At 38.8% G+C, this 24,766-nt stretch overlaps 2 protein-coding genes across 3 annotated transcripts; one reads left to right on the top strand and one right to left on the bottom strand.

Moving 5' to 3' along the window:
- Positions 1-14,783, top strand: slc34a2a (solute carrier family 34 member 2a). 2 transcript variants are annotated; one of them, XM_026170743.2, is made up of 14 exons: positions 1-331; positions 436-505; positions 1,392-1,455; positions 1,546-1,656; positions 2,781-2,909; positions 3,170-3,313; positions 3,422-3,533; positions 7,715-7,907; positions 8,282-8,377; positions 8,466-8,586; positions 9,374-9,541; positions 9,630-9,746; positions 10,082-10,206; positions 11,727-14,783. In XM_026170743.2, exons 2-14 carry the CDS (start codon positions 482-484, stop codon positions 12,288-12,290), a joined length of 1,968 nt encoding a protein of 655 aa, XP_026026528.2. In that variant the 5' UTR covers positions 1-331; positions 436-481; the 3' UTR covers positions 12,291-14,783. The 2 variants fall into 2 exon arrangements, with proteins under 2 accessions (XP_026026528.2, XP_080159002.1); XM_080302876.1 differs by having other exon boundaries at positions 1-505.
- A 4,488-nt stretch (positions 14,784-19,271) lies between these two features.
- On the bottom strand, positions 19,272-21,218 carry bglapl (bone gamma-carboxyglutamate (gla) protein, like). Its single transcript, XM_026169298.2, has 4 exons — positions 20,697-21,218; positions 20,254-20,583; positions 20,061-20,157; positions 19,272-19,947 (listed from the first exon to the last, which is right to left on the bottom strand). Exons 1-4 carry the CDS (start codon positions 20,755-20,757, stop codon positions 19,845-19,847), a joined length of 591 nt encoding a protein of 196 aa, XP_026025083.2. The 5' UTR covers positions 20,758-21,218; the 3' UTR covers positions 19,272-19,844.
- Between the last annotated feature and the right edge of the window lie 3,548 nt (positions 21,219-24,766).

The following is a 24,766-nucleotide window of genomic DNA, read 5'->3' as shown; positions in this document are numbered from 1 at the left end:
TCTCAGGGTCCACCAGCTGGAGATATCCTCACTCTGAGAGCTGTGCATGAGACATGCAACGAAGAATTATTTTTTTTAACAGCTAAATTAAGCACAGAGTTTTTGCTTTAAGAGTTCATGTTTTAAATGGATGATCATATTTCCAAACGGGACACGCAAACAGAACTGATTATGAGTTTTGCGTGCAAAATGTACAAAGTACATCGGTAGGGTAAGTTTAGCAGCAGGTGTGGAGGTGCAGTTGAAAGCTGACGCCACCAGCCTGAGACTTATCAGGTACAATGTGAGTTGGATTGCAACACCACTGACAAAAAGATTAAAGCCGAGTCAGGTAAGAATAATCAAAGTTTGGAAGGTGTGTTTATCTTATCATCGTGACGGAAGTGTTCCCAGTGATGTGAACACTGCACATCACATTTTTTTATCTGCACAAAGGCAGCATTTTTAAACCGGAGGCTGAAGTAAAAAGTGCACGGGAAGGATGGACACACTACACCCGCCACAGGTGAGGACAGACATGTCTCAGTCAATCTTCTAATTATTTTTGCTGCTGTTAACTGAAAACTGAATGCAAAACTGGAGTATTTAAGTTAATAAAATTATATGATGGATTGGGAGAATCAGTATGGGTCAAGAGTTCATGAACTGCAACATTTGTATGGTAACACGAGGATGTGTGGAGATTTTTAAATTATATTTATTTATAAATTCTTAAAATATGTTTTAACATACATACTGCTGTGTATGCATGTGGCTCTTAATTCATGTGGAAAAAAAACACGTTTATTGTTACTGAGCTGGAATTCAGAACAGAAAACACTGAAATTAAGTCTGAAAATGATTGGATGTGGTCCACTGAAGCTCAGCATGTGAAAACTAAAACTGACGTTCAATATTAGCTGTGCAGTAATCCTCTTATGAACAAGTAATGATAGAAAACAGGGCACAGCTTAGACAAATGTGACACAAAGATCAATATATGTATCAATACATGGCATGAGACAAGATGTGTGTGTGTGTGTGTGTTATTCCTGAAGCCAATACCTGCTAGAGAAAATTAGTTTAAAAGCGAGGAGCCGATACAGCTGAATGATGTTTTCTGTATCTATGCTTAGTTTGCTGCATTGTTAGTTAATGGCAATCATCACTCTAACAAATTGCAGCAAAAATAGAGGAAATTTTACATAGCAATGCATCATTCTGTGTAAAAGCTTGCTGCATTTAGGGATAACAGCAAGCTACTTTACAGTTTATGTATGATATGGAGTTTTTTCTTTGTGTTATCTAAATATTACAATAGCGTTGATATAATTTAAGTATTATTTATGCTAAAGAATAGTTTGAGAATGACTAAAGCTAAAAGAGTGAAAATGAATCTGATTTTTTTTCAGCAAATGGCTACAAAAAACAAATGTAAGGAAGACAACGATGAGAAAAATGGATATAAAAGTAAAGGTGTGTAAGGAAAAGCTACTGATTGATTTAATCAGAATTACATGTGTGTGTGCAGCAGGACAAAAATGGTATTTTTTCTCATGTTTATAGAAATCAAAGCGAGCCCTGCACATTCCACTGCGGCTCTGATCGTGGATGAGCCGGAGGAGACAGATCCATGGGACCTGCCAGAACTGAAGGACGCGGGTGTCCCGTGGTCAGGTGTAGACTCGTTGTTTCTAATAGTACAAGCAATGTCTCATCAAGGACTGTGATAAGACAGTCCTGATAAGATGAGCACATTGTTAATAACTATTGCATTTACAAATCAGGCCTAGTGATTAAGAACATTACCTGTACATCACACCATAAAGAGCTGCAGTAAAACACAAAGTCCTGCAGCTAAAGAGTTACTGTTTGTTACAGTGATAATTAAAATAGTCACTGAGAAGCTTTTATATTTGATTTTTAAACAAAGTGAACCCCCCCCCCCCCCAATAAGTTTATGTGTTTAGGAGCTTTTCCTCATGTACACCATATTAATTTTCAGTGTGTTAATATTCAGTGTGTCCTATTAAAGGTGTAAATGCTTTTGCAAACACTTGTTTCATATTTCGAGTTTGTCTGTAAGTTTGATGATTTTGTAAATATTTATTTAAAAACAGCTTTAAGTGTTGATCTGTATAAAACTAAAAGAATAAGACATAAAAGGTTTTCATGTTTTAAAACATTAATACAAACTCTAGTTTGCTTCTGGATCATCATTACCTCATTTTAAGAAGTTCAAACATTGATCTGATTACTTGAACAGTGTACCAGTAATAAATGGTAGTGTTAGTGATAGCAGTGAACAAACGTCCTGTTCAGATAAGATAAATTAGGTAAATTTGCTTTGACTGCAATAGAGGTTAAGATGAACTCTAAAATTATAGAACATAATACTACTAGTATATAAAATTATTAGTGCTGTCAGCGCTAGTCTTGTTAAAATGATGTTAACGCCATAACCGCATTAACGTGGCAAATCTCCGTTAGCGAGTTACTGCGTGGGGCTGCACGGCGTCAATGTGTTAGCGTGGTTAGGTCGTTAACGCATTAACGCCGTGCAGCCCCACGAGATTAACGCTGACAGCACTAAAAAATATACATGAATTACTATATTCACTTAGTTGTTACCCTCCTCTTTGAATCCAGCGCCACTGGACTATAGAGTTTACAATAAAGAAGGGGGGGGGGGGGGGGGGGGGAGTAAGGTGTATTTTTGTGTAATAGAGCTTTTTTTCAGTCAGTTATTTCAGACATGTTGATCTTGTATATTTTGCTTTGTCTCTTTCTCTTTGTTTCAGCTCTGGATACCAAAGGGAAGGTCCTCAGAGTGCTGATATCAGTGGGAAAGCTGATTCTGCTTTTAGGTTTCCTCTATATGTTCGTCTGTTCTCTTGACATCCTGAGCTCAGCTTTCCAGCTTGTGGGAGGTACTCACTCTTAAACTTATCAGAAGCTGTGAGTTAATGTAATATTGAGCAATAAACTTGCAAGCTATAGTCCTTTTACCACAGCAGACATCTTGTTTTTAAGACACTGTGCAAGTCACCTTTAGCAGTACTCAGTTCTACTACTGTTTAAAATGTACCCGATCACCAATCCCAAGCATAATATATAATATTTTTATATTCAAAAATAAAATATGGTATGAATGTGAAAATGTTCACTCTCTACTTTTCACCTGGTCCAGGTAAAACGGCAGGTGACATCTTTCAGGACAACGAAATTTTGTCCAACCCTCTGGCTGGTTTAGTCATTGGTGTTCTGGTCACCCTGCTGGTCCAGAGCTCATCCACTTCCTCCTCCATAGTTGTCAGCATGGTCTCGTCTGGTTGTGAGTATGAACTTCTCCCCTCTACCAGCACATACAGAGACACATCCATGCATAGAAAACTCATCATGAGTGAGGATGATATTGAAGGAGGTCTTTGTGTCTCCACAGTGTTAACAGTTCAGGTAGCCGTTCCTATCATCATGGGCACCAACATCGGCACCTCGGTCACAAACACTCTAGTCGCCATGACGCAGGCTGGTGAACGCAACACTTTTCGGAGGTAATGAATTTGTGCATCATGGAAGCTTCCTTTCCTTCTGCTAAACAGAAAAAAGTAACCCAGGAGAAAATATGTGTGTGTTCTTCATTATATTGTAGTAATATACAGAAATATATACCTTGCGAATCTTGTGGGCATTCTCCCACGGTATCTAGAGGAACACCCTGATGAATTATAGCTCTGTTCAGACGTTTACATGCACTCATCATGGGCATCGATGTATGGTTATTCGGGGATTTCCATGTTTTCTTTTAACTGCTCTTTTTCCAGAGTGAACTTATTGTACAGAATACATCTTTACTGACTTAAAAAAAGGATTGAGTGCATAAATTTGAATTTTCTGTAATCTACACATGGTCAAAACTATATACGCAGGATCAAATATATACTTTATCCACTCCAAAACTAGTTTTGATGTGTGAACGTCCAAACTGTTTCCAAGTTTCAACCATCTAGCTGTTGCTTTGAGATGAAGTTAGAGAATGTGTAGGACCTTTAGCTTCTCCTTTGCTTCACCATATGGGGGTGGTGTTGAAGGTCTCAGTCCATGGCGACATAATACTCACTTCACTGATCGTTATGTGGTATTTCAGAAGTTTCTAGTTCATGGCAGGCTTTTTCCAGAATATCTTAAGCAATGTCTTCTCATCCCGGGTAACAGTTTGGGACTTCCTCCAGAACTCTACAGTTCTTCTTCTTTGCTGGCAAAGAGAAATTATCAGCCGTAGTCTCTCATGATCAAAAAATTCTTGCTTTTATTTTTTTTTTAACATTTAAAGTCAGTAAAATGTATTCTGTACAATCATTCCACCCTGAAAGAAGAACAGTTCAATGAAGTCATTAAAGCCAAAAATTACCATGGCATTCATGCCAATGATAAAGACATGTAATAATAATAATAATAATAATAATAATAATAATAAATTTTATATATAGGCACCTTTCAGACCCTCAAGGTCACCTTACAGTAACACGTAAACAATACCATAAAAAAAGATAAGAAAAATGTATATATAGCAAACATGGTAGATAAAATTTAGACATAAACAGTCATAAAAGTATAAAGGCAAATATAAAAACTGGGCAAGGTAAAAATGGACTCAGACAGATCAGGTGTATGCAATTCTAAATAGATGAGTCTTGAGACGTGATTGAAAAGTGGTGAGACAGTGTGTGGTCTGGAGAGCAAGTGGAAGTGCATTCCAAAGTCTCGGGGCAGAACAACTAAAGGCTCTGAGTCTAATGGTAGTCAGGCGAGCAGGTGGAACTGACAGAAGGGAAGCTGAAGAAGAGCGGAGTGTACGGAGGGGTGAGTATGTATGGAGAAGATCGGATAGATATGGAGGAGCAAAGTTATGAAGCGCTTTGAAAGTGAGAAGCAGGATCTTGAAATTGACACGGAGGTGAATTGGAAGCCAATAGAGCTGTTTAAGAACAGGTGTTATATGTTCAGTGGATCTAGTTCTGGAAATAATACGAGCAGCTGTATTTTGAACCAACTGCAGTTTATGGAGGGATTTATGAGGTAAACCATAGAGAAGAGAATTACAGTAATCCAGACGAGATGTGACAAGAGCATTGACAAGTATGGCGGTACTGATATTATTTATATGTGCTGTGAAGGACAGAGTGCTATCGAGGATGACACCAAGACTCTTAACCCGAGGGGAGGGTGTGACAACAGAGTTATCAATGGATAACGAAAGACTGGTTGGAACTGTTTTGATCTGGTGCCTATTAAAATTAATTCTGTTTTATTGCCATTAAGTTTAAGAAAGTTGTGAGTAAACCAGACCTTGATTTCACTTAAACCGTCAGAAATGGATGTGGGTGGGAGAGTAGCTGAGGGTTTGGAGGATAGGTAGAGCTGGGTGTCATCTGCGTAGCAGTGAAACTGGATGTTATGCTTCCTAAAAATATTACCTAGGGGTAGGAGATAGATGATAAAAAAGTAAAGGACCCAGGACAGAGCCTTGGGGTACACCGGAATTAACTGGAGTAGATACTGAACTGTAATTGAACAAACTGTGAGCGGCCAGAGAGATAAGAAGTAAACCAGGTGAGTACTGTACCATTGATGCCAATAGATGCTAATCTGTGAAGGAGGATGCGGTGGGACAAAAGCTGCTGTAAGGTCAAGGAGAATGAGAATGGATATAAGTCCAGAATCAGCTACAAGCAAAAGATCATTGGTGATTTTTACTAGGGCTGTTTCTGTACTGTGACATGAACGGAAGCCGGACTGAAACTGTTCATACAAGTTATTTCCAATGAGATGATGATGAACCTGTGCAGCCACTATCTTTTCAAGAATTTTTGCTAGGAAAGGGAGATTTGAACTTGGCCTGAAATTTTTTAGATTGGAGAGATCTGAACCATTCTTTTTCAGTATTGGAGTTATTATTGCAGTTTTAAGAGAAGAAGGAACAGAACCAGATATAAGAGAGGAGTGTGCGATATTAGCAATCAGTGGGGCAAGAAACGGGAATGAGAGTTTAACAAGATTTGTTGGCAGTGGATCAAGTTTACATGATGATGACTTTAAGTTAGTAATTATGGAAGATAGCTGAGTTATTGTGGGAAGTTCAAAATTGGATAGAGAGGATGACAGCTGAGAAGGACAAAAAATGCAGATAGAACAATTGACCATTTCACAGGACGAGGGCAATTGCTGATGAATAGTCTCAATCTTGGTGTAAAAAAAGTCCATAAATTTGTTGCAAACTGTGGCAGAGTGTGTATGTATGGCAAAGGTATCTGGGGTTTAACAATATTATGCAATGTAGAAAACAAAGTGCGAGTGTTTCCTTCAGCGGATTCAATAACAGAGGTGTAGTAAGCAGATTTAGCATGATGAATAGCTTCTTTATAGTGTTGTATATGACTGAGATACATGTCTTTGTGAATAGTAAGTCCTGTTTTCCTGGATAGACGTTCCAGGCAGCGTCCAGTAGCTTTAAGTTGGCGAAGTTCAGATGAGTATCAGAAAGAAACAGTCCGAGTTTTTTGGGGAGCCAAGGTATCTAAGAGGTTGATAAGTTCATTGTTATAGTGTTATAGTCTATGGAAGCTGAGGCATCAATGGTAGGTAAGCTGTTAATGCCATGGGAAAGAGCTGATAGATCAATGCTCCTAATATTTCTAAAAGTAATTGAGCGGTTTTGTTTATTTTTTACGGAGCCCCGCAGGGGACATGGGAGAAAAAAAAATTAAGACAGACTTTTGCAAGATCTCGCAAAACTATCTCGGGATCTCGCAAAAGTTTTGCGAGATCTCGCAAAACAAACTCGGGATCTCGCAAAACAAACTCGGGATCTCGCAAAACAAACTCGGGATCTCGCAAAACAAACTCGGGATCTCGCAAAACTTTTGCGAGATCTCGCAAAAGTTTTAGCCGCATTCTTCCCGTTAGCTCGAAGCTAACGGGAAGAATGCGGCTGTAGTCGAGACCCACTACAGCCGGGAGGAACACCGCTTTCCCGGCACATCGTGCCTCGACCTCCCCGTCGGCGTCCGAAGAATGCGGCTAAAAGTTTTGCGAGATCTCGCAAAACTTTTGCGAGATCCCGAGTTTGTTTTGCGAGATCTCGCAAAACTTTTGCAAGATGTGATGATCTGTCCTAAAAAGATGAACATAGATAAATTAAAAGTGTGATGAACTTACTGTGAAGTTATACATATTTCCGCCAGAATTACTTTATTGTATTTTTATGGATACTGTTATCTGCATTCAATTTTAGATAACTAATCCTGTGAATTTTATTTCATTTTATGATGTTTTGTTCTTTTCTTGACTTGTTTACTTAGCTGTAAATGAATATTAATCGGTCTGTTTTATTACTCTCTTATTATCTGTATTATTATCTTACCTCTGAAGCTCTTTGAACTCCAATAACCTGCTACTATGTAACTGACAAACAGCCTTCTTTTCAACCTGAGATTCTTAGGCCTCCGGGAAATAAAATAAATACAAAATTAACCATGTAATATTTAATAAAAAATAAATAAATCAACAAACAAAATAGTTAATTAATTTTTATTTTATGACTCTCAGGTTCAGAGAAAAGATAAATGGTACACATTTCCTAGAATTCTTTACCTGGAAAGCAGTGATATCACGCTTTCATCAAAAAGATCAAAGGTCATTGTTGTCTTGCTTTTGTGTTTCATTATACACTTAGAGCTTTCGCAGGGGCCACAGTGCACGACTTCTTTAACTGGCTCTCAGTGTTGGTGCTGCTGCCTCTGGAGGTAGCCAGTGGTTACTTGTTTGTGGTCACCAAGCTCATCACTGATTCATTCGAAATCCAGAGTGGAGAGGCCCCAGATCTGTTAAATGTGATCACTGACCCCCTCACTGAATCAATCATAGAGGTAAGATGTCATTATTATCTTAATTTTCCAAATAACAAACAAACATGCAGCTGCCTTATTCAGTTTTTGGTCATCAATAAGGTGAAAAAACATGCTTGACAGGCCTGGATGATACAGTAAGAGTGGCCATGCATAACATCTATATATAACAGCAGAATTTCACCTCTATCTAAAATGACATTGAGAACACAAAGTATTAAGTAGCACGATTCATTTCCTGAAAGATGAATGCTGACATGAATGTCTGTAGTCTATTGCTTTTTTTCACACTCTTAACATTATCAGACAGATAAGATGCTCATATATAAGACTGTTATCTCTCATGGTTTATAGTTCACAGTTTATTTCCTCCTCCCTTTTTCCTTCTGACTCAGCTGGATGCATCTGTGATTAGTGGGATTGCCACCGACGATCCAGAAGCTAAAAACAAGAGCCTCATAAAGAGATGGTGCCAAACCTTCACCAACACAGTAAGACCAAAGCATGTCAAATATATCCAAATATACTCCAAAGAACTAAGAATTAAATGCTGAATATATGTTTTCCACCCTGTTTCAGACCTTAATGAATGTCACAGTTCCTGGTCCAGAGAACTGTACCTCTCCTTCTCTGTGCTGGGTTGATGGCAATTATACCTTCACGCTAAAGAACATTTCTCAGACATACAATATAAAGAAATGTAAGACCACTATTTACTTTAATTTAATTATGTAAATAAAGGAATAATGTTTCCATCACAATATGATAGACAGTCTCCTTGTAGAGACATTTGGATTGAACTGTGTACTTTTCATTGTCCTTGTGGGACAGTAGTCTGCCCAGATTAAGCATCTCATATACATATATATACATTAGATATACATCAGATGTCATCATAATAATAGTGCAATTTACTAATAGCACTGTGAGTCTATCAGTAAATTGCATACAAAAGTTACTACAACATTATATGAACAAAAGTAGTGGGACACCTACACATTATACCTACAGGAGCTGCTTCATCTTGGAGACTCATGCCATGAAGCTTCCAGCACACAGTTTTTGTGCTGATGTTAATGCCAGAGGTAATGAGCTGTTCAGTTATTGCATCAGTAGAGCACCGGTGACTTTTATGCACCACGCTCCTCAGCACTCAGTTTATCAGGTCTACCTCTTTAAGGCTGAGTTGCTGTGTTTCCCGAATGCTTCCACTTTGCAACAAAACTACTTTGACTTGATCGTGGGAAAGAAAAATGTTACAAACTGACTTGTTGCATTGCATTGCAGTACCTTACTCAAATTCAGTGGGCCCATTCTTTTACAAATGTTTATAATGGTAGACCTATAAACATTTTTACACTCCTGTGGCAATGAGGCTGAATGAAACACTTGAATTCAAAGACATGTTAAGACATGTAGGCCAGTAGTTTTGTCCACATTGTGTATTTCTTTCTTGTAATTATGTGCGTGTTTCTGTGTGTTGCCAGGTACACACCTCTTTGTGGATGTGAATCTGTCTGATATGGCGGTGGGTCTGATTCTGCTGGCTCTCTCTCTGCTCGTGCTCTGCTCCTGCCTGATCCTCATAGTCAAGCTGCTCAACTCTATGCTGAAGGGACAGGTGGCTGTTGTCATCAAGAAAGTCCTCAACACCAGTGAGCATCACTGCACTCTATAAATTCTGTAAAAAAAAACTGGATGTGATGTGTAGAATAATACATGAATGTTCTTGTATCTGCACAGATTTCCCATTTCCCTTCGGTTGGGTCACGGGCTACATCGCCATTTTAGTCGGTGCTGGAATGACCTTCATCGTGCAGAGCAGCTCAGTGTTCACTTCTGCCATTACGCCACTAGTTGGTGAGGTTAATTATGCATTCATCCATTACTTCTATCACCTCCATGTATTTATTATTAAAAACAGCATTGATGCACGATTGAAAATATTTGTTTCCTTCTGAATATTTTTTTCTAAAGATTTCTATATCTTGTTTGTCTTCTTTATGTGACTTTTTAGGCAGTAAAGGACAGAATCTGTCTGAAAGGAGTATTGTTCTTTTCTTGATATTTTTGTTTATCCATAATGACCAGGACCTAAATCTAATGACTGTAATATCATGGTGAAGCAGATAGTGATGGTTGTCAGACACATGGTGAAAATATGTATTCCAACCATGTCGTTTTTAATTCAATAGGCATTGGTGTCATCAGTATAGAGAGAGCGTACCCACTGTGTCTTGGTTCAAATATCGGCACAACCACCACAGCCATTCTGGCAGCCATGGCTAGTCCCGGAGAAACTCTGGCTGACGCTCTACAGGTCAGTCATTCCCACAAAAACACTCTCCTGTCCTGGTTAACATTAAATGTGTCAGTAATTGTATTTAGAACCACTACAAGCCTTTCTAAGGTTTTATACTGTACTAAAAAATCATTTTCTTAATTTATAATAATTTAAATATCATTGCAGGTACATCTTCTCATGAGAAATTATGTCATATTTGCTATTTAACATATTTCCTATGGTTACCTACATATTAAGGTCTGCAAAAATCCAAATGACTAATTTTACCCTAATAATAATAATATTTTATCCAACTAATTTAATTTTTATTCAACTGTGACATTTAGCTGAACTTTAAATTTGTGGTTTGAGGGAGAAATTGGGTGCCTCCATGAAAATTTGGGACAAATCGTTGTGGAAACAGCTGTTGGAAATATAAACTTACTGGACACTTCATTAGGTACACCTTATCAACTACTTGTTAATACTATCCAGAAAAGGCCGTTCTTTAAATTTGAACAAAATGAAAACTAAAAGACTTTCAAATCACATGAGCCAGTATTTTATTCACAACTCCAAGCATAGATAAGATAACAAATGTTAAAACTGAGAAATCTTATAATTGATTAACAAAATGAGCTCATTTCAATTATGGGTGATTTCAGTAATCTCGACTTGTTGGTGCCAGATGAGCTGGTCTGCATATTTGAGAAACTACTGGGATTTTCCCAACAACTACATAAAAAATAGGTCAGAGGAGAATAGCCATACTGCTTCAAGCTGATAGGTACAATTTAAATAACCACCAATTAACGACTCTCAATGCACACCACATCGAACCTTGAAGCAGATTGGCTACAGCAGCAGAGGACCACACCAGATGCCCCTCCTGTCCGCTAAGAACAGGAAACTGAGATTACAGTTCACACAGGTTCTGCGACATTCAGATGGTTGGGACAGAATTAGCTGTAAACAACATACATGGCTCCATTGTGCTTTACATCAAAGAGTAAGGCTGGTCGTAGTGTTGAAATGGGGTGGGAGATATTTGGCACATTTTGACCCCCTAGTACCAACTGAGCATCTTCTGCTGGCTGCATCCAGCAGGATAACACACCATGTCATAAAGCTCAAACTATGTCAAACTGGTTTCTTGAACGTGACAATGAGTTCACTGTACTCATCCCAGCCTCCTCAGTTACCTGATATCAATCAAATAGAGCACCTTTAGGATGTGGCAGAATGAGAAATTCATATCATGGATGTGGAGCTGACCTATCTGCAGAGGTTGTACGATGCTTTCGTCAATATAGACCAAAATCTCTGAATCTTGTTGAATCCATGTCAGGAAGAATTGAAGTCCAAGCAAGGTGTACCTAATAAAGTGACCAGTATCTTTGTGGCTCTGACATCTCGTGCCAAATCATTTATTTTCAATAAAAAAGAAACTTATCAGGAAATTATCAACCTGTAAAAGATTACATTTTTTACTCTGAATTTGTAGCAAGCTACCTCTTTGCACTTACACTGATGCTTGTTGTTTGTTAACAATTCAGATTGCCCTCGTGCACTTCCTGTTCAACATCTCTGGCATCATTCTGTGGTATCCCATTCCATTTACCCGCGTCCCTATCCGGTTGGCTAAAGGTCTGGGCAACATCACGGGCAAGTACCGCTGGTTTGCTGTAGTCTACATCATCTGCTGCTTCTTCGTTTTACCGCTTCTCATTTTCGCCCTGTCGCTGGCTGGCTGGAAGGTACTGGTGGGCGTGGGTGTTCCTCTACTCATCATGTTGATCATAATCATTGTGATCAACATACTACAAAAGCGGAAACCTGGGTGGCTGCCTGCAGTCCTGCGATCCTGGGACTTCCTCCCACTATGGGCACACTCCCTGGCTCCCTGCGACAAAGCAGTTGGGGTTTTAATCGCAAAATGCTGTTGCTGCTGCAAATGCTGCCAAGCTGCATCCGACGACCAAGAAGACAGAGCAGAACAATTGGAAAATAACAAGACAACACACACAGCAGTATATGACAATCATGCAATGAGTGTAGAGAATGAAGCGGAAGATGGGATGAAAATAGAGTTAAATATCCTGAAAATGACCACGCTTTGAGATTTGATATTTTAAGTGCAGTTGTGGTCAGAAGTTTACATGCACTCGTCATGGCCATGAACGTAACTGTGATGTTGGAGTTCTAATGATTTCTTTAACTGTTGTTTTTCCAGGGGGGAATTAAGCCAACTTACAGGACTTTAAAAAGCAAGAACTGGGTGCAAGTTTGAATGTATTTTGAATTTTCTCTAATCCACACATGATCGAAATTATACATAAACTCATTTAGGTTGTGCTGATAGTTGTACAATGTTATTAAAATGCCTTTTTTCAGTTCTTCAATTCAAACAATTCTCTGTAAGTACAAGTTATTTGTCACCACTTTGCCAACTTCTCGAAGAAGACCCCAACTCTCACCCCTTAGATGACAGGGAATTGTTCAGGAACATGTTGAGAAACCACAAAGGCTCAAGCCTGCCATGAACTGGAAACTGCTGGAAAACCAGCAGTAGGAACTGAACAATTGAAGCATGTTTTACATTGCCATGGACTGAGACGGCGCTGACCAAGACAGAAGTCCTTGCTCCAAAATCGACACCTTAAACAACTGATCTACAATTTTCAGCTGCCCACGTGGACAAGCCAAATGCCAAATTTTATGGTCAGGTGACACAAAGATTGAGCTGTTTGATCACAATGACAAGAGGTATGTTTGGATGGTTAAAGGTGAGGCTTTCAAACCTAAGAACACAAATTTATGGATTATGCTTAAAAGCCAGGTTTTTGCCAGGAGACCAGCCAATTTAAACCAAACTCTGCCAAGACTGATGGATGCCAAAAGTATCTGGTCGGACTGCAACTTGATAAGGGACATTTAATCAAATATGTCATTTTGACGCTTTGTGGATGAAGAAATTCCAAAATAAATTCAAACATGTGCACCCTATTGATATTTTTTACTGTCATTAAAGATGTATGCTGTCATTCCACCATGGAAAAAGCAGTTCCAAGAAATCATTAAAAATCCAAAAATCTCCACGATGTATTTAAAGTTCCTACCACAACTGTATGTGTGTGACTGTGTGTGATGCAAAGAAACATACTAATGGACATATTGTAGTGTAACATAGGAAATGACTGCGTAGACGAATGCACTAAAACGTTACATCGTTAACTGAAGTGACCTTGAAATACTAGTGGAAATCTATAATTATATTAATGTCAGCAAATCCTATGAAAGGATGAAAACCAACCACTTTAGTTTCTCAGAGTCATCATATCGCGGCCCCAAACCTAACCCTAACACTAAGGCTAGCCAATCAGAATGTGTGTATGTGTGTTTTTTTCACAGAATATGTAATATTTGTTTTGGGTCTTTTTTAAATTTTTTTCTCCTGAAAGATCCTCCTTTACTTTTTCCACAGCATACTATTAGAGTGGGGTTAGGGTTATTAACTATGATGACTTAGATCTCGGAGTACTAATACTTCATAATTTAGCAAGTTTATGATTTTAACATCAAATCCGTTTGGCCTTGCTGAAGACATAAATGCAGCAAACATCAGTGCAATTCTATTAACCTTATAAAGGACATCATCATTTCTTAAAGCAGCTTGCTACTTTAATTGTTTTTACCTTCATTATTTAAATGAAGGGAAATTTTTATTTGACTATTTTTCTGCTGTAAATCAGGGCACAAGACAGGGAACTGTGACAGTGCCAGTCAAATACTTTCACCCAGACATGTTGATTTTCGCTGTTTGAAATTTTGCTATAAAAATGCTTATTTTATTTATGAGTCCTGCTGAGTTGGTGAATTTAAATTTTAATAGTTCCCTGGTTCATGATTAAACACTTGAAAAACCCAAAGGCTTCAACTAAACTTTGTGTTGTGTCATTGTGTCAGTATGCCATCATGATTTTCTGCCTGCTCATTGTTTGCTGATGAACATTTAGCTCATGTGTATAGCCTCAGAACTGGTAGCATCGCTATAAAGTGGTGCATGATGTGACAATTTTTAGCTACACAGACAAAGCTAGACTCAATCATGTTGACTTTGGTCTTTTAAATCAATTTGTGTGTGGATATAAAAATGCAGAATATCACCAGTCTTATCCTTTTGACATTTGAGTAACTGTATTGTCATGAACTAACATAACATAACATTTAACGTGCTAACTGTGGAGTCTGAGATGTAGTGCTTGTTTTTTTGTTTTTTGTTGTTGTTGTTGTTTGTTTGTTTTTTTGCAGTTTCATTGACACACCAACCTGTCATGTTTACCTAGTTTCATCATTTTCCCATTTTTGTATTTTTATACAGAGACAAAAAAAATCACTGTGTATAAAAGACACATTCAGATCTTTAAAACATCGTTTTAAGGTGTAGTATAACTTTGTAATTGAAGAGGTAATTGTATTCAAGGAATATATAGTCCGGAATTAGATGAATGCACATCTAACAATTTGTTTTTGTTTGTTTAATTGTGAGTTGTCCCTCCCAAAAAAAACTGTGTTAAAAAGGAAAAAGAATAAAATAATGCTAGATTCATCAATTGGTATGGTTTCCTGACCCGTTTATATGCTGATCATTTCTATATAGCCCTGTTATCTGTGTTATTTGTTTCTGAGCTAACCAAAGTATAAGGAGGGTGTTCAAAGTGTTAAGAGAGATAAAGACAGAGCCCTGCAGTGGTAAGAGTCACATCAGCAGGGGTCCAGAATACAAGGTCATCACGTGGTTCATGTAGGCTTTAGCTAGTTCCAGGAAGTGCATAATAAGTGAATACAGAGAGACAGAGCACTGTTTCTCCAGAACTAGCAGTCAATAAATGCATCTATCCACACACACACACACACACACACACACACACACACACACACACACACACACACACACACACACACACACACATACATATGTATAGAGTCTAAAAATATCATAAACTTTGTTAGTATTATTGAATTATTCTTTCATACTTTTTAAAATGACTGTCCAACGGTCCTCTCATTGTACGTTCACTGTATTGTTAGATCTGTGAAGTTTTAATTATTGATGTTTTGTTATTTATTTTTTTTCTAGACATCATCTACATCTACAAGATTGTATGTGTTTAGTTATTTCTTACCTATTTCCTTGATTATTTTCTTTACATTCTACGTTTTGCACAGAATTTAGGTCAACAGTAATTTTTCTCCTAAATGTGCTTTTTAAAAAAATTAGAGTAGAGTTGTACCATCACACCCGGTATCTGGGAAACCTTCACTGTCACGTGTCAGTGAGCCATGTGCAGGGAACATGAGATGCACCATCAATATATCAATAAAGAGGGTGTGCAACTGTGTCAAAGCACAACACGGGAATCACGACAGTTTCCACATGGTCAACTGACATTACAGTTTTTTACAGCTGCTAGGACACATTTCACAATACTTAGGTCACTTTTGCAAAACTCTTCACACAATCCTCCTAACTGACCGTCAGCTTGGCAAAGCAGTTCATTTCACATTCAAAATGCACTACAACTACCAAAACACTTTATCCAGGTCTCAAATAAACTCATTCTTCCAGAACACTAGCAAAGGTTGACAGCCGACAAACACACTTTGTCACCCACAAAACAATGACCTAAAAAACACTAACAACATGTAGCATTACAGTGTTTTCTTGTGTAAAACAAGGACACATCTGTTTATAATTTCAATGTATGTCACTGGAATGAATCAGACATCATGCAGAATTCGTTAATATTTGTTTATGTATTATTTTTTTGCACCAAGTAATCCCAAAATACAAGAATTTGTATACACACCATCCACTGATGCACATACAATAGTAATGCTAATCTACTCTGTCTTCTCCATTTGGCCACAGGTTCTCATCCACATCACATCTTGTGTCATCTAGAGCAATACACCTAGGCATCCCTGGCAATCTTCTGCTGATATGTCCAGGCATCCAGCATTCATTGCATCCAGGAGGGACATTTGATCATGTGGATGATGGTCGTAAACCTTCCACCGCCATGAGGAAAAGAATTCCTCTATGGGGTTGAGGAATGAGAGTAAGGTGGAAGGAAAAGAGACTCCATTCTGGGATGGGCTGCAAACCACTCTGACTGCACGGGAGTGATGAAATGCCACATTGTCCCATACAATCATAAATGTTGGCTGATTCCTTCTCTCCGCATCCCTTTCCTCACCTAGCACAACCCTTCCATAGAGATCATGCAGGAACGCAAGGAGCCGTTCAGTGTTGTATGGCCCAATCAGTGGTCTGTGTAGCAGCAGTCCATCAGTGGATATTGCTCCGCACATTGTGATGTTGGCACCCCTCTGGCCCGGGACATTCACTGTGGCTCTCTTCCCAATCACATTCCTCCCTCGTCGCCGTGCTTTGGCCAAGTTGAAACCTGCCTCATCCACAAAGATGAAAATGTGGTGTGTTTGCCTGCCTTCAATCTCCATGACTCTCTAACATAAATCCACATGGCAACATAAGCTGTTACAGTAGTAAATTTGTATAATTGTCTTTGTGTGTTTGGTTTTGTTCAAAAACAGATCTGTATTTTATTCTGATCTTACTTGGACATACTGGTTCCTGAGTTGCTTGACATGTTCAGAGTTCCTCTCAAAAGGCACAGTGTACAACTGTTTCATCCTGACCTGATGTTTTTTCAGGACTCTAGAAATTGTTGTTACGCTTACACTGTGAATATTTGCAAAAGTAACGTTGTCTGCCAAGACTCTGTCTAATTTCAGTGAGTTTTATCCCATTGTTTCTGATGACCATATCAACAATGGCAGTTTCCTGCACATCAGTGAACATCCGTCCTCTCCCTCCTGTGTGAGGTGACTGTTGAGTCCTAAGCAGAAATGCAACAACAATTACACAAAAGCTTATTTACTTCTGAAATGTGCAAATGCCCCTGCAGAATACAAGTTACCTGTTGGTTTGCTCTAGCAATAGATGCCACTGTAGAGCATTGCAGATTTGGCTGCACTCTCTGACCAGCCTCTCTCATTGAGTGACCATGATTTACTACATGATCAATTACAGTAGCTCTGATCTCATCTGAGACTACAGCTCTTGATCTTCCTCTTATTCTTCTTCCACCACGCATACGTATTCCTCGCCCCCTCCCAGCCACTCTTCTTCCTCTTTCAGCCACTTCTCCATTTCTGGCTGGGTCCATGTTTACGTCACAAAACAAACCTATTCAGCAGTTGTCTCCTTTTGTAATGAAATTGAAGGAGTAACACCTGTGTAGAGGTTCATCTACAATGGGAATCAGCTGTGGCTGGTTAAACTGCATTTTTAGATTTAAAATATGTTTCAATAAAATATTGCTGTTGAATTTTGCTGTCTTTTCAAGTTTTGCATTGTGTTATTGTTTTGGCCATAAGTTTAACAGTTTTGAAAACAGTATGTAAGCACATGCAAAATGTCCTGTACAAAGATTTTTGGCAGTTGTTGTATCTGAGTGAGAAAATAATTCATGAAATTTGAGAGATGTAGTCATTGAATGCATTTTGTGCCAAAACAATGATAACTGATCCTCAGTTTAGCCCACATAGACTTCTGTTGTGCTCACTGTGTGAGGAGTTTTGCAAAAGTGACCTAAGTATTGAGAAATGTGTCCTAGCGTCTGTAAAAAACTGTAATGCCATGGAAATGTCTCTCTCTCTCTCTCTCTCTCTCTCTCTCTCTCTCTCTCACACACACACACACACACACACACACACTGCTGGCACCCATTTCATTGGGTGACAGCAGATCAGATTAATTTTGATAGACATACTAATATTATGACATCTGTGTGACGGCGTGTGTTTGTTGTATTTTTAGTCCATCAGAAGAAAAATAGTTTAGATGTCTTGAACATAATTAATCCCAAATTCAGAATAACATATCTTGTATCTTTGGAAACTCTTAAATCACCTATAAAACTAGTACAGAATTACACTCAGCAGCCACTTTATTAGGTACACTGTGCTAGTACTGTTTTGACCCCCATTTTGCCTTCATACCTGCCTTTATTCTTTGTTGTACATATTGAACACGCTATTATAGAAAATCCACATTGACATGATAGTATCACACAGTCGCTGCAGATGTGTCAGCTGCACATCTATGATGTGAGCCTTTACAATAAATCCCAGAGGTGTTCCACTGTTATCTGGTGACTCTGTGCAGTGAACTCACTGTCATGTTGAAGAAACAAGTTTGAGATGATTTGAGCTTTGTGACATGATGCACTATCCTTTCCAAAAACCATCTCAACATCAAAGGAAGGACATAATCAGCAGCCGTATTCAGATAGACTACCCTGCACACCTTGGTTGTAGCAAGCCTTTACAGGTGTTACTGTCAAGTCTTGACCAACTCTACCTGCTTAAATGCCCTGGCTGGTTAAATATTTGCACTAATGAGGTTTTGAACAGGTCGACCTAAACAAGTGGCCGGTGAGTATAAAAGTCCTGACTTCTACAGGCTAAGGTGACTGATTGACCAACACTGCCATCTAATGGTAATCAGAGGAAGCACAAGGCATTTGAGGAAAAGCAGAAGAGGAAGAGGATACTGAAGACACAACGCATGTCTATGTGTAATAGTTCAGCGCAAATCCATCTGAATCACCTCAATTGTTCAGTTCCAATTATTTGTCTACTGTATGTACTATTTGTGTATTTGTATGTATGTTGTAATGCGGTCTGTTTTAAGGTGAGAACTAGCATACAGAATTACATTATGTGACTGCATAATGACAATAGAGAATCTGTCTCATAAGGTTTCCTAACTACCTCTGACAACTGACGGCTCTGGCTGCTCATCTTCAAGCTGCAGCTGGGATCTCACAGTGCTTTATCTGACTAGAACCACTGCTGTTAGCTCACAAGTTAGCATATTAAACAATCTGACATATATCAGTGTGGAGCATGTGTTCAGTGCCCTTTAGTGCCAAACCTTGAGTATCCCCCCAAACATTCTGTTTTCTTAGATCAGGAACTAAAATTAAAAATTCATGAGGACAATGCAACAATTTGACAAAAACCAAAATAATTTATTATTTTCAAACCCAGAGGCAATTTGTGGTTACAGTCATAACAGATAACTGATGTGCATTTTACACATAGTGTACACTACCACTATCAACACAATGCTAACACTACACTACCTCTACGACTACATCCATTACTCACTTGAACTACCACTTAAAGTAAGACTATCCATAATATCAAAACATCAGTACATCAAAAGAAAAAAAAAGAAAAACGAAACAATACATTTGCACTTGTAGCACCATTCACTGCATTACACTACAGATGAAAAGAATAATTTAAAACTTGTGTGGGCTACTATAACATACTTCACAGGCTTGTGTTTCCATGTGCCTCTCTCTGAAAGCCTGGAAGAGGCAGTTTCTTTCAGGACCACTATAGCTGGCCACTTGTGCAATAATTTGTGCCTAAAGAAATTCTCTGTGTAGCATCATAGCATGGTTCTGAACCATGGTTTTTGTGTTCTGCTTCTGATTTAGGGGAGTTGTTGCACTGTTGCATAAGAAAATGACAGAAAAACAGTACACATATGAATGACAGAGATCTTTTTTAACTTAGAAAGGGACGGGACCATAGTGGGCGGTGTACGCGGCCACAATGCCGGAAGTGTCGGCCATCTCGTCGCAGGCAACGTTCAGCTCACACACCTCTCTGAGGCTGAAGGGTGGTGGAGAGAAATGGTTTTAGATGGTGCATGTATGTACCGCATTTTACTTATGAATATTGACTTTTGTAGCAAGAAACTGCAAAGTGAAAGAAAACGGCTGTACCTTTCCAGCTGCAGAGGGGAGAGGTTACCAGCTGGAGCGGCTCTTCGGCTTCTCAGAAGAACAGCGGCCAGATCTCTCTTCATCACCACTGGATTGGCTGAAGAGTCAAACATTGCAACTTTAGACTTTTACTTTTTTCACGTTTAAATTCTAAAACTATGCAAAGCTTCTATCAAACAAATCTGCTACCCACCCTCAGAACTGGCTGACTCTGAGGAAGATGAGGATGACGATGATGATGAAGAAGAGTCAGAGCCAGAGTCTGATGCAGAGGAGTCGGACTCAGATGACTCGGAAGATTCAGAGGACTCTGAAGACTGTGAGGACTCAGAGGATTCAGAGGACTCTGAGGATGATGAATCGGATGCTGAAGAGTCTGAGGAAGAGTCAGATGAGGCGGAATCGGACTCAGAGGAGGAAGAGGAGTCGGAAGCGGAGGAGGAATCAGAAGCGGCAGGGTCAGCAGGTGCAACATCAGCAGCTGTGTCGGCATCGGGGTCCACGACAACCTCGGGTTCCACCGCTGATGAAAACAAACAATGGCATACGTTAATCGTACTGTAGGTGCTCACATCGCCCCTAAAAAGGTCGAGAACGATTCTCAGCTTCACAGCATTAACAAGAGTTTGTCCTTACCTCCCATGGACCAGCACACTGAGAGAAGAGCGCAGATGGAGAGGAGAGTTAGAGCCTTCATGATGTCTTGTAGTTAGTGTCTCCTTGTAGACAACTCGATTCTTTTACAGCTTCTTCTCCTTCTTCTTTGCTTTCCTCTGACGGCTTGTTCTGTTTCTTTCTCCCAAGTCGAGGTCAATATATACTGTAGTCCACCTCTCTTGTCAGACCAGACCCACACAATGAGATAATCCTCTGATTGGCTGGGGAATCAAATGTCACCGTTTCCGCTTCCATTTATCATGAAAACTCACATAAACATCCAAACAGCTCCTGGCACAGAGTCCAAAAACTCATCCAACAGCCACAGCCACAAACATTTCTGGCATTTGACATTACGTACAGTACATGGCAACACATGTAAACCTGTGAGTACGAGCATATGTTGACAGAATGATGGATGAATTATTCCCTACACTCTTTGTGGAAGTGCTGTTTTCTCCACAACGTGCGCGTGTGCAAATATGCATTTTTCACATACAAAGAAAAAACTCATCAGAAATAGTTAAAGATAACTTTTGAAGAACTTGAACGACCTGTAGATCAATTTTGAGTTAAATGTCTGAATAGAGATCTCAAAATACTTCCTTTCTCTTGCTTTTGGATAAACTCCACAATATATATATATATATATATATATATATATATATTTAGTAATATTTTCTCCAACAAAAAATGCAATTTTTTTTTAAGGCAAAACTAATCATTTTTTATATACTTGTCTTGTTTACCAGTCTTATACATCCCCTTCAAATTCCTTTAAGTCCTGATCCGTCATCGCTGAAGTATAAATAATACAACAAACCCTGAAAGTCCAAACTGGTGCTATTACAAGATTTCTATAAAATATCCTTAACATTTAATTGGATTTTAATCCAGACGACCCACTGCAGGGCTGCCTCTTTAACATCAAGGTTGCCAGGTCTGCCATTGCTGTTATGTTTCTATATTCCTTGCCCCAGATGTGATCTCCCACCCACACAAACCCCAAACTATAGTCTGAGCCTACCACAACCTACTAATCGAGTGACACGGAACAGCAGTGAGCCTCATTATGCGACAGAGCTTAATTAGAGTGTTGCAGAGTCCCACTCGAAACCGCAGTCAAACGCTATTTACAGATCCATCTCGGCCCAGGTCCTGGAGAGATCCAGTGCACGGCTATGGCTTACCAACACCAACCAGCGGCCCAATGCACAGTGTCAGTCAGCGTATTTCAGCATATAGAGAGATAAATTTAGACAACCCCCATGTGTTGGACGCACAGCGTTATGCACGCGGGTTTGGATGCAGTTTTCTGTTTGTGCGATATATTCGAGTGCGGCTTTGGTGGCTTGTATATTTTTAAAAAAGGTATTGGAGTTTGCAGCTTTGACCTAAACCATATTGCATCTTAAATACTGTGTAGATAACCAAACTTTCACACACACATATCACTTGACTCGTGTATATACATATTTATCTCAAAGAGCCCCGAATGGCTTCATTTGTCATGTAGTGAGCCAGATCCAGTGGTGCAGAGTGACCTTGTTGTCCTTTGTGCTTCGTAGTCTAGCGTTATTCCTGGTGTCTAGGATTTGTTTTGGACTTCATGCCATGTAATTTCAGTGTCTCGTCCAGTGTCCATTTTTGTGGATTTTTGTGGATTTAGTACTCGGGGGACACAGTTGGAGAAAACAATTGTGATAACATCCCCGAGGAGGCAGGAAATGCAGCAGACACAGTTCCTCGTTGCTGCCGCATCCTGGCTTTTAATTAATATCATGTAGACATCAGGTAACGCTCTCAGTTTTTCACAGTTGTCCCAGCTCTTGTGCATCTAGCAGATTTAAATACAACTAAAACATGTGATAGCGACTGTACTGTGTATGATCACAGCAGTCAAGTCATATCAGTGATGAGCATCTTTTTCTAAAGCAGATGATGTAATATCCTCACAAGTCAAATGTCATCATTTTTCCCTTTTTTCATATTTTTCTTTAATTTAAGAACTTCCTACAAATGTATTTTTAAATCACATCCCCTGAGATACATAATGTTTCAGGGAATGATTTCGGCATTCCAAAGATTTTTTCATTCAGTTTTCATGCTCCGAGCTACTGGAACAATCTATCAAATGATCTGAGGCCGAACTATGAAGCACTTCCTCACCCTGGCTTTTGATTACATCGTCTTATCACTAAAATTTTATTTAGTAAATGATCCGTTACGTTGTTGTTATTGGAACTTTTTTGATAAATCCAATGATTTTTCTCTGTTTCATTGTACTTTTCCATTGTCTATTTGCACATGTATGATTATCAGTATATTTAGTCATATCATAACCAGTAAAAATACAAAAAAAAAAACTTACAAAGAAACTCTTTTGAGAAAACGACATAGAGCATATGCTGTTGCATATTGACTTTATCGCAAACACATTTTACTGCTAATAGTTAGCAGTGAATTACAATATCAACAAACAACTAAAAGAAAAGTCAAAGAAACAATAGTTGAATTACAAAGTGATTCATTAAGTATGTAAATAGTAATAAGCAATAAGTATTAAGTAAAAAAAAAAGGTAAATTAATTTTCAGCCTGTGGGGCTAAATTTAAAAACAAAACAAATTTAAAAAAGCACAAAGATCTCAATCAGAAAATGACCTCTTCACATTTGGTCTGAAGATATGCTCTCACGTAGAGAAATAAATTCCTGAGAAGTTATCATTTCCCTTTTTTAAGCAGGGACAATTTCTCGTTATTGTCAGTTTGCTGAAATTTTGTTTCACCTTTCAAAGGAAAATATCTCTAACTACAAGACGGTCAGTTTTTGTTCTTGTAAATACTTCCACGACACTTCAGTGGGGTTGAAATCTGGAATTTCTTTTCTTGGCTAACCATCATTTGCTTCTCTTTGAGCTTTGTGTAGTTTACACAGAATCAGTATCTAGTAAAGACGTCTATATCCATCAGACAGATGGCCTCATGGGTGATGGGTAAGCAGAGCCATTCTTACTGGAACTCTTATCCATACCAGCTTTATTCCTGTTGCATGATGCACATGCCTCATATCTTTGCAACAAACAACTTTCAAATGACCAGTTAGAGGACTGTATTCAGCATTTTTTAAAACCATTACCTCAGGCTGCGTGTGGAAGCTCGGAGAAAAGCATGACATTTCCTTTTGTTCGTGTTGTGTCTGCAGTAAGGTACCTAAAATACCCATAATATATTTCAGCAACATTTAAATATTACAGTGTAACATCTGAAAAGAGTAAGGAACTGTCGGACACGGTGCTGTTATACAACAGTGTTACCGCAAGAGCCAGTTCTAGCTGTTCCTTTAGTATATTAAACAAACAAAAAACAACAAACAATTAGCAGTAAAAATTATCCAGCTTAAATAAAAGCAAAACAAGTTTTTTGATTTTTAGCAGTTAAATTTTAGTTGTGCTTAGACACAAAATTTAAAATTACATTATAATACTGGACATGGATTTATAATGAAGCAGCTATGTTATTACATCCATCCATCCATCCATCATTTTCTGCCACTTATGGGAGTTTGGCTTGGGGGGGTTGGGGGGGGGGGGGGGGCAGCAGTCTAAACAGAGGCCTTCTTTCTCCCCTGTCACCTCCTCAAACTGTCATGGGAGAACAGTGAAGCATTCCCAAGCTAGCTGTAAAGATATAGAGATATATCTCGCCTGCATTTATTGGGTTTCTCTTCCTATTTGGACATGGCTGAAAAACCTTAAGAGCAATGCTGCGAGAAGTACAGTACAGTAACCCCTGCAAATGCAAAAAAACAGATAAATGTATTTTAAATTTCAAAAATGATTCATGTCATTATTTAGGGTTAGGTTTAGGTTTTGGTTAGCTGCACACACATAGGTTATTGTGTGTGTATGCACATCTTGACTGCTGTGTCTAAAGAAAACTCGTAGTTGAAAGACTGGTATACTTTTTAAGTGTTTCATAATCAATTTGCTCACCTGTGTTTCTGCCTCACATGTGTTGCACTAAGCGTGCGCGCACAAACACTCATATA

This window comes from Astatotilapia calliptera, chromosome 6 (assembly GCF_964374335.1).
Source record: "Astatotilapia calliptera chromosome 6, fAstCal68.1, whole genome shotgun sequence".
NCBI classification, from domain to species: Eukaryota; Metazoa; Chordata; class Actinopteri; order Cichliformes; family Cichlidae; genus Astatotilapia; species Astatotilapia calliptera.
This window is presented reverse-complemented; position numbering and strand designations above follow the sequence as displayed.

Excerpts from the sequence above, each read along its gene's own strand:
- slc34a2a (XM_026170743.2), top strand. The coding sequence starts at position 482 with ATGGACACACTACACCCGCCACAG. Across the intron at positions 3,534-7,714 it reads GAACGCAACACTTTTCGGAG|AGCTTTCGCAGGGGCCACAG; the intron begins GTAATGAATTTG and ends TTATACACTTAG. Across the intron at positions 9,747-10,081 it reads TGCCATTACGCCACTAGTTG|GCATTGGTGTCATCAGTATA; the intron begins GTGAGGTTAATT and ends TTAATTCAATAG.
- bglapl (XM_026169298.2), bottom strand. The coding sequence starts at position 20,757 with ATGAAGGCTCTAACTCTCCTCTCCATCTGCGCTCTTCTCTCAGTGTGC. Across the intron at positions 20,584-20,696 it reads AGTGTGCTGGTCCATGGGAG|CGGTGGAACCCGAGGTTGTC; the intron begins GTAAGGACAAAC and ends TGTTTTCATCAG. Across the intron at positions 19,948-20,060 it reads TCCCCTCTGCAGCTGGAAAG|CCTCAGAGAGGTGTGTGAGC; the intron begins GTACAGCCGTTT and ends ACCACCCTTCAG.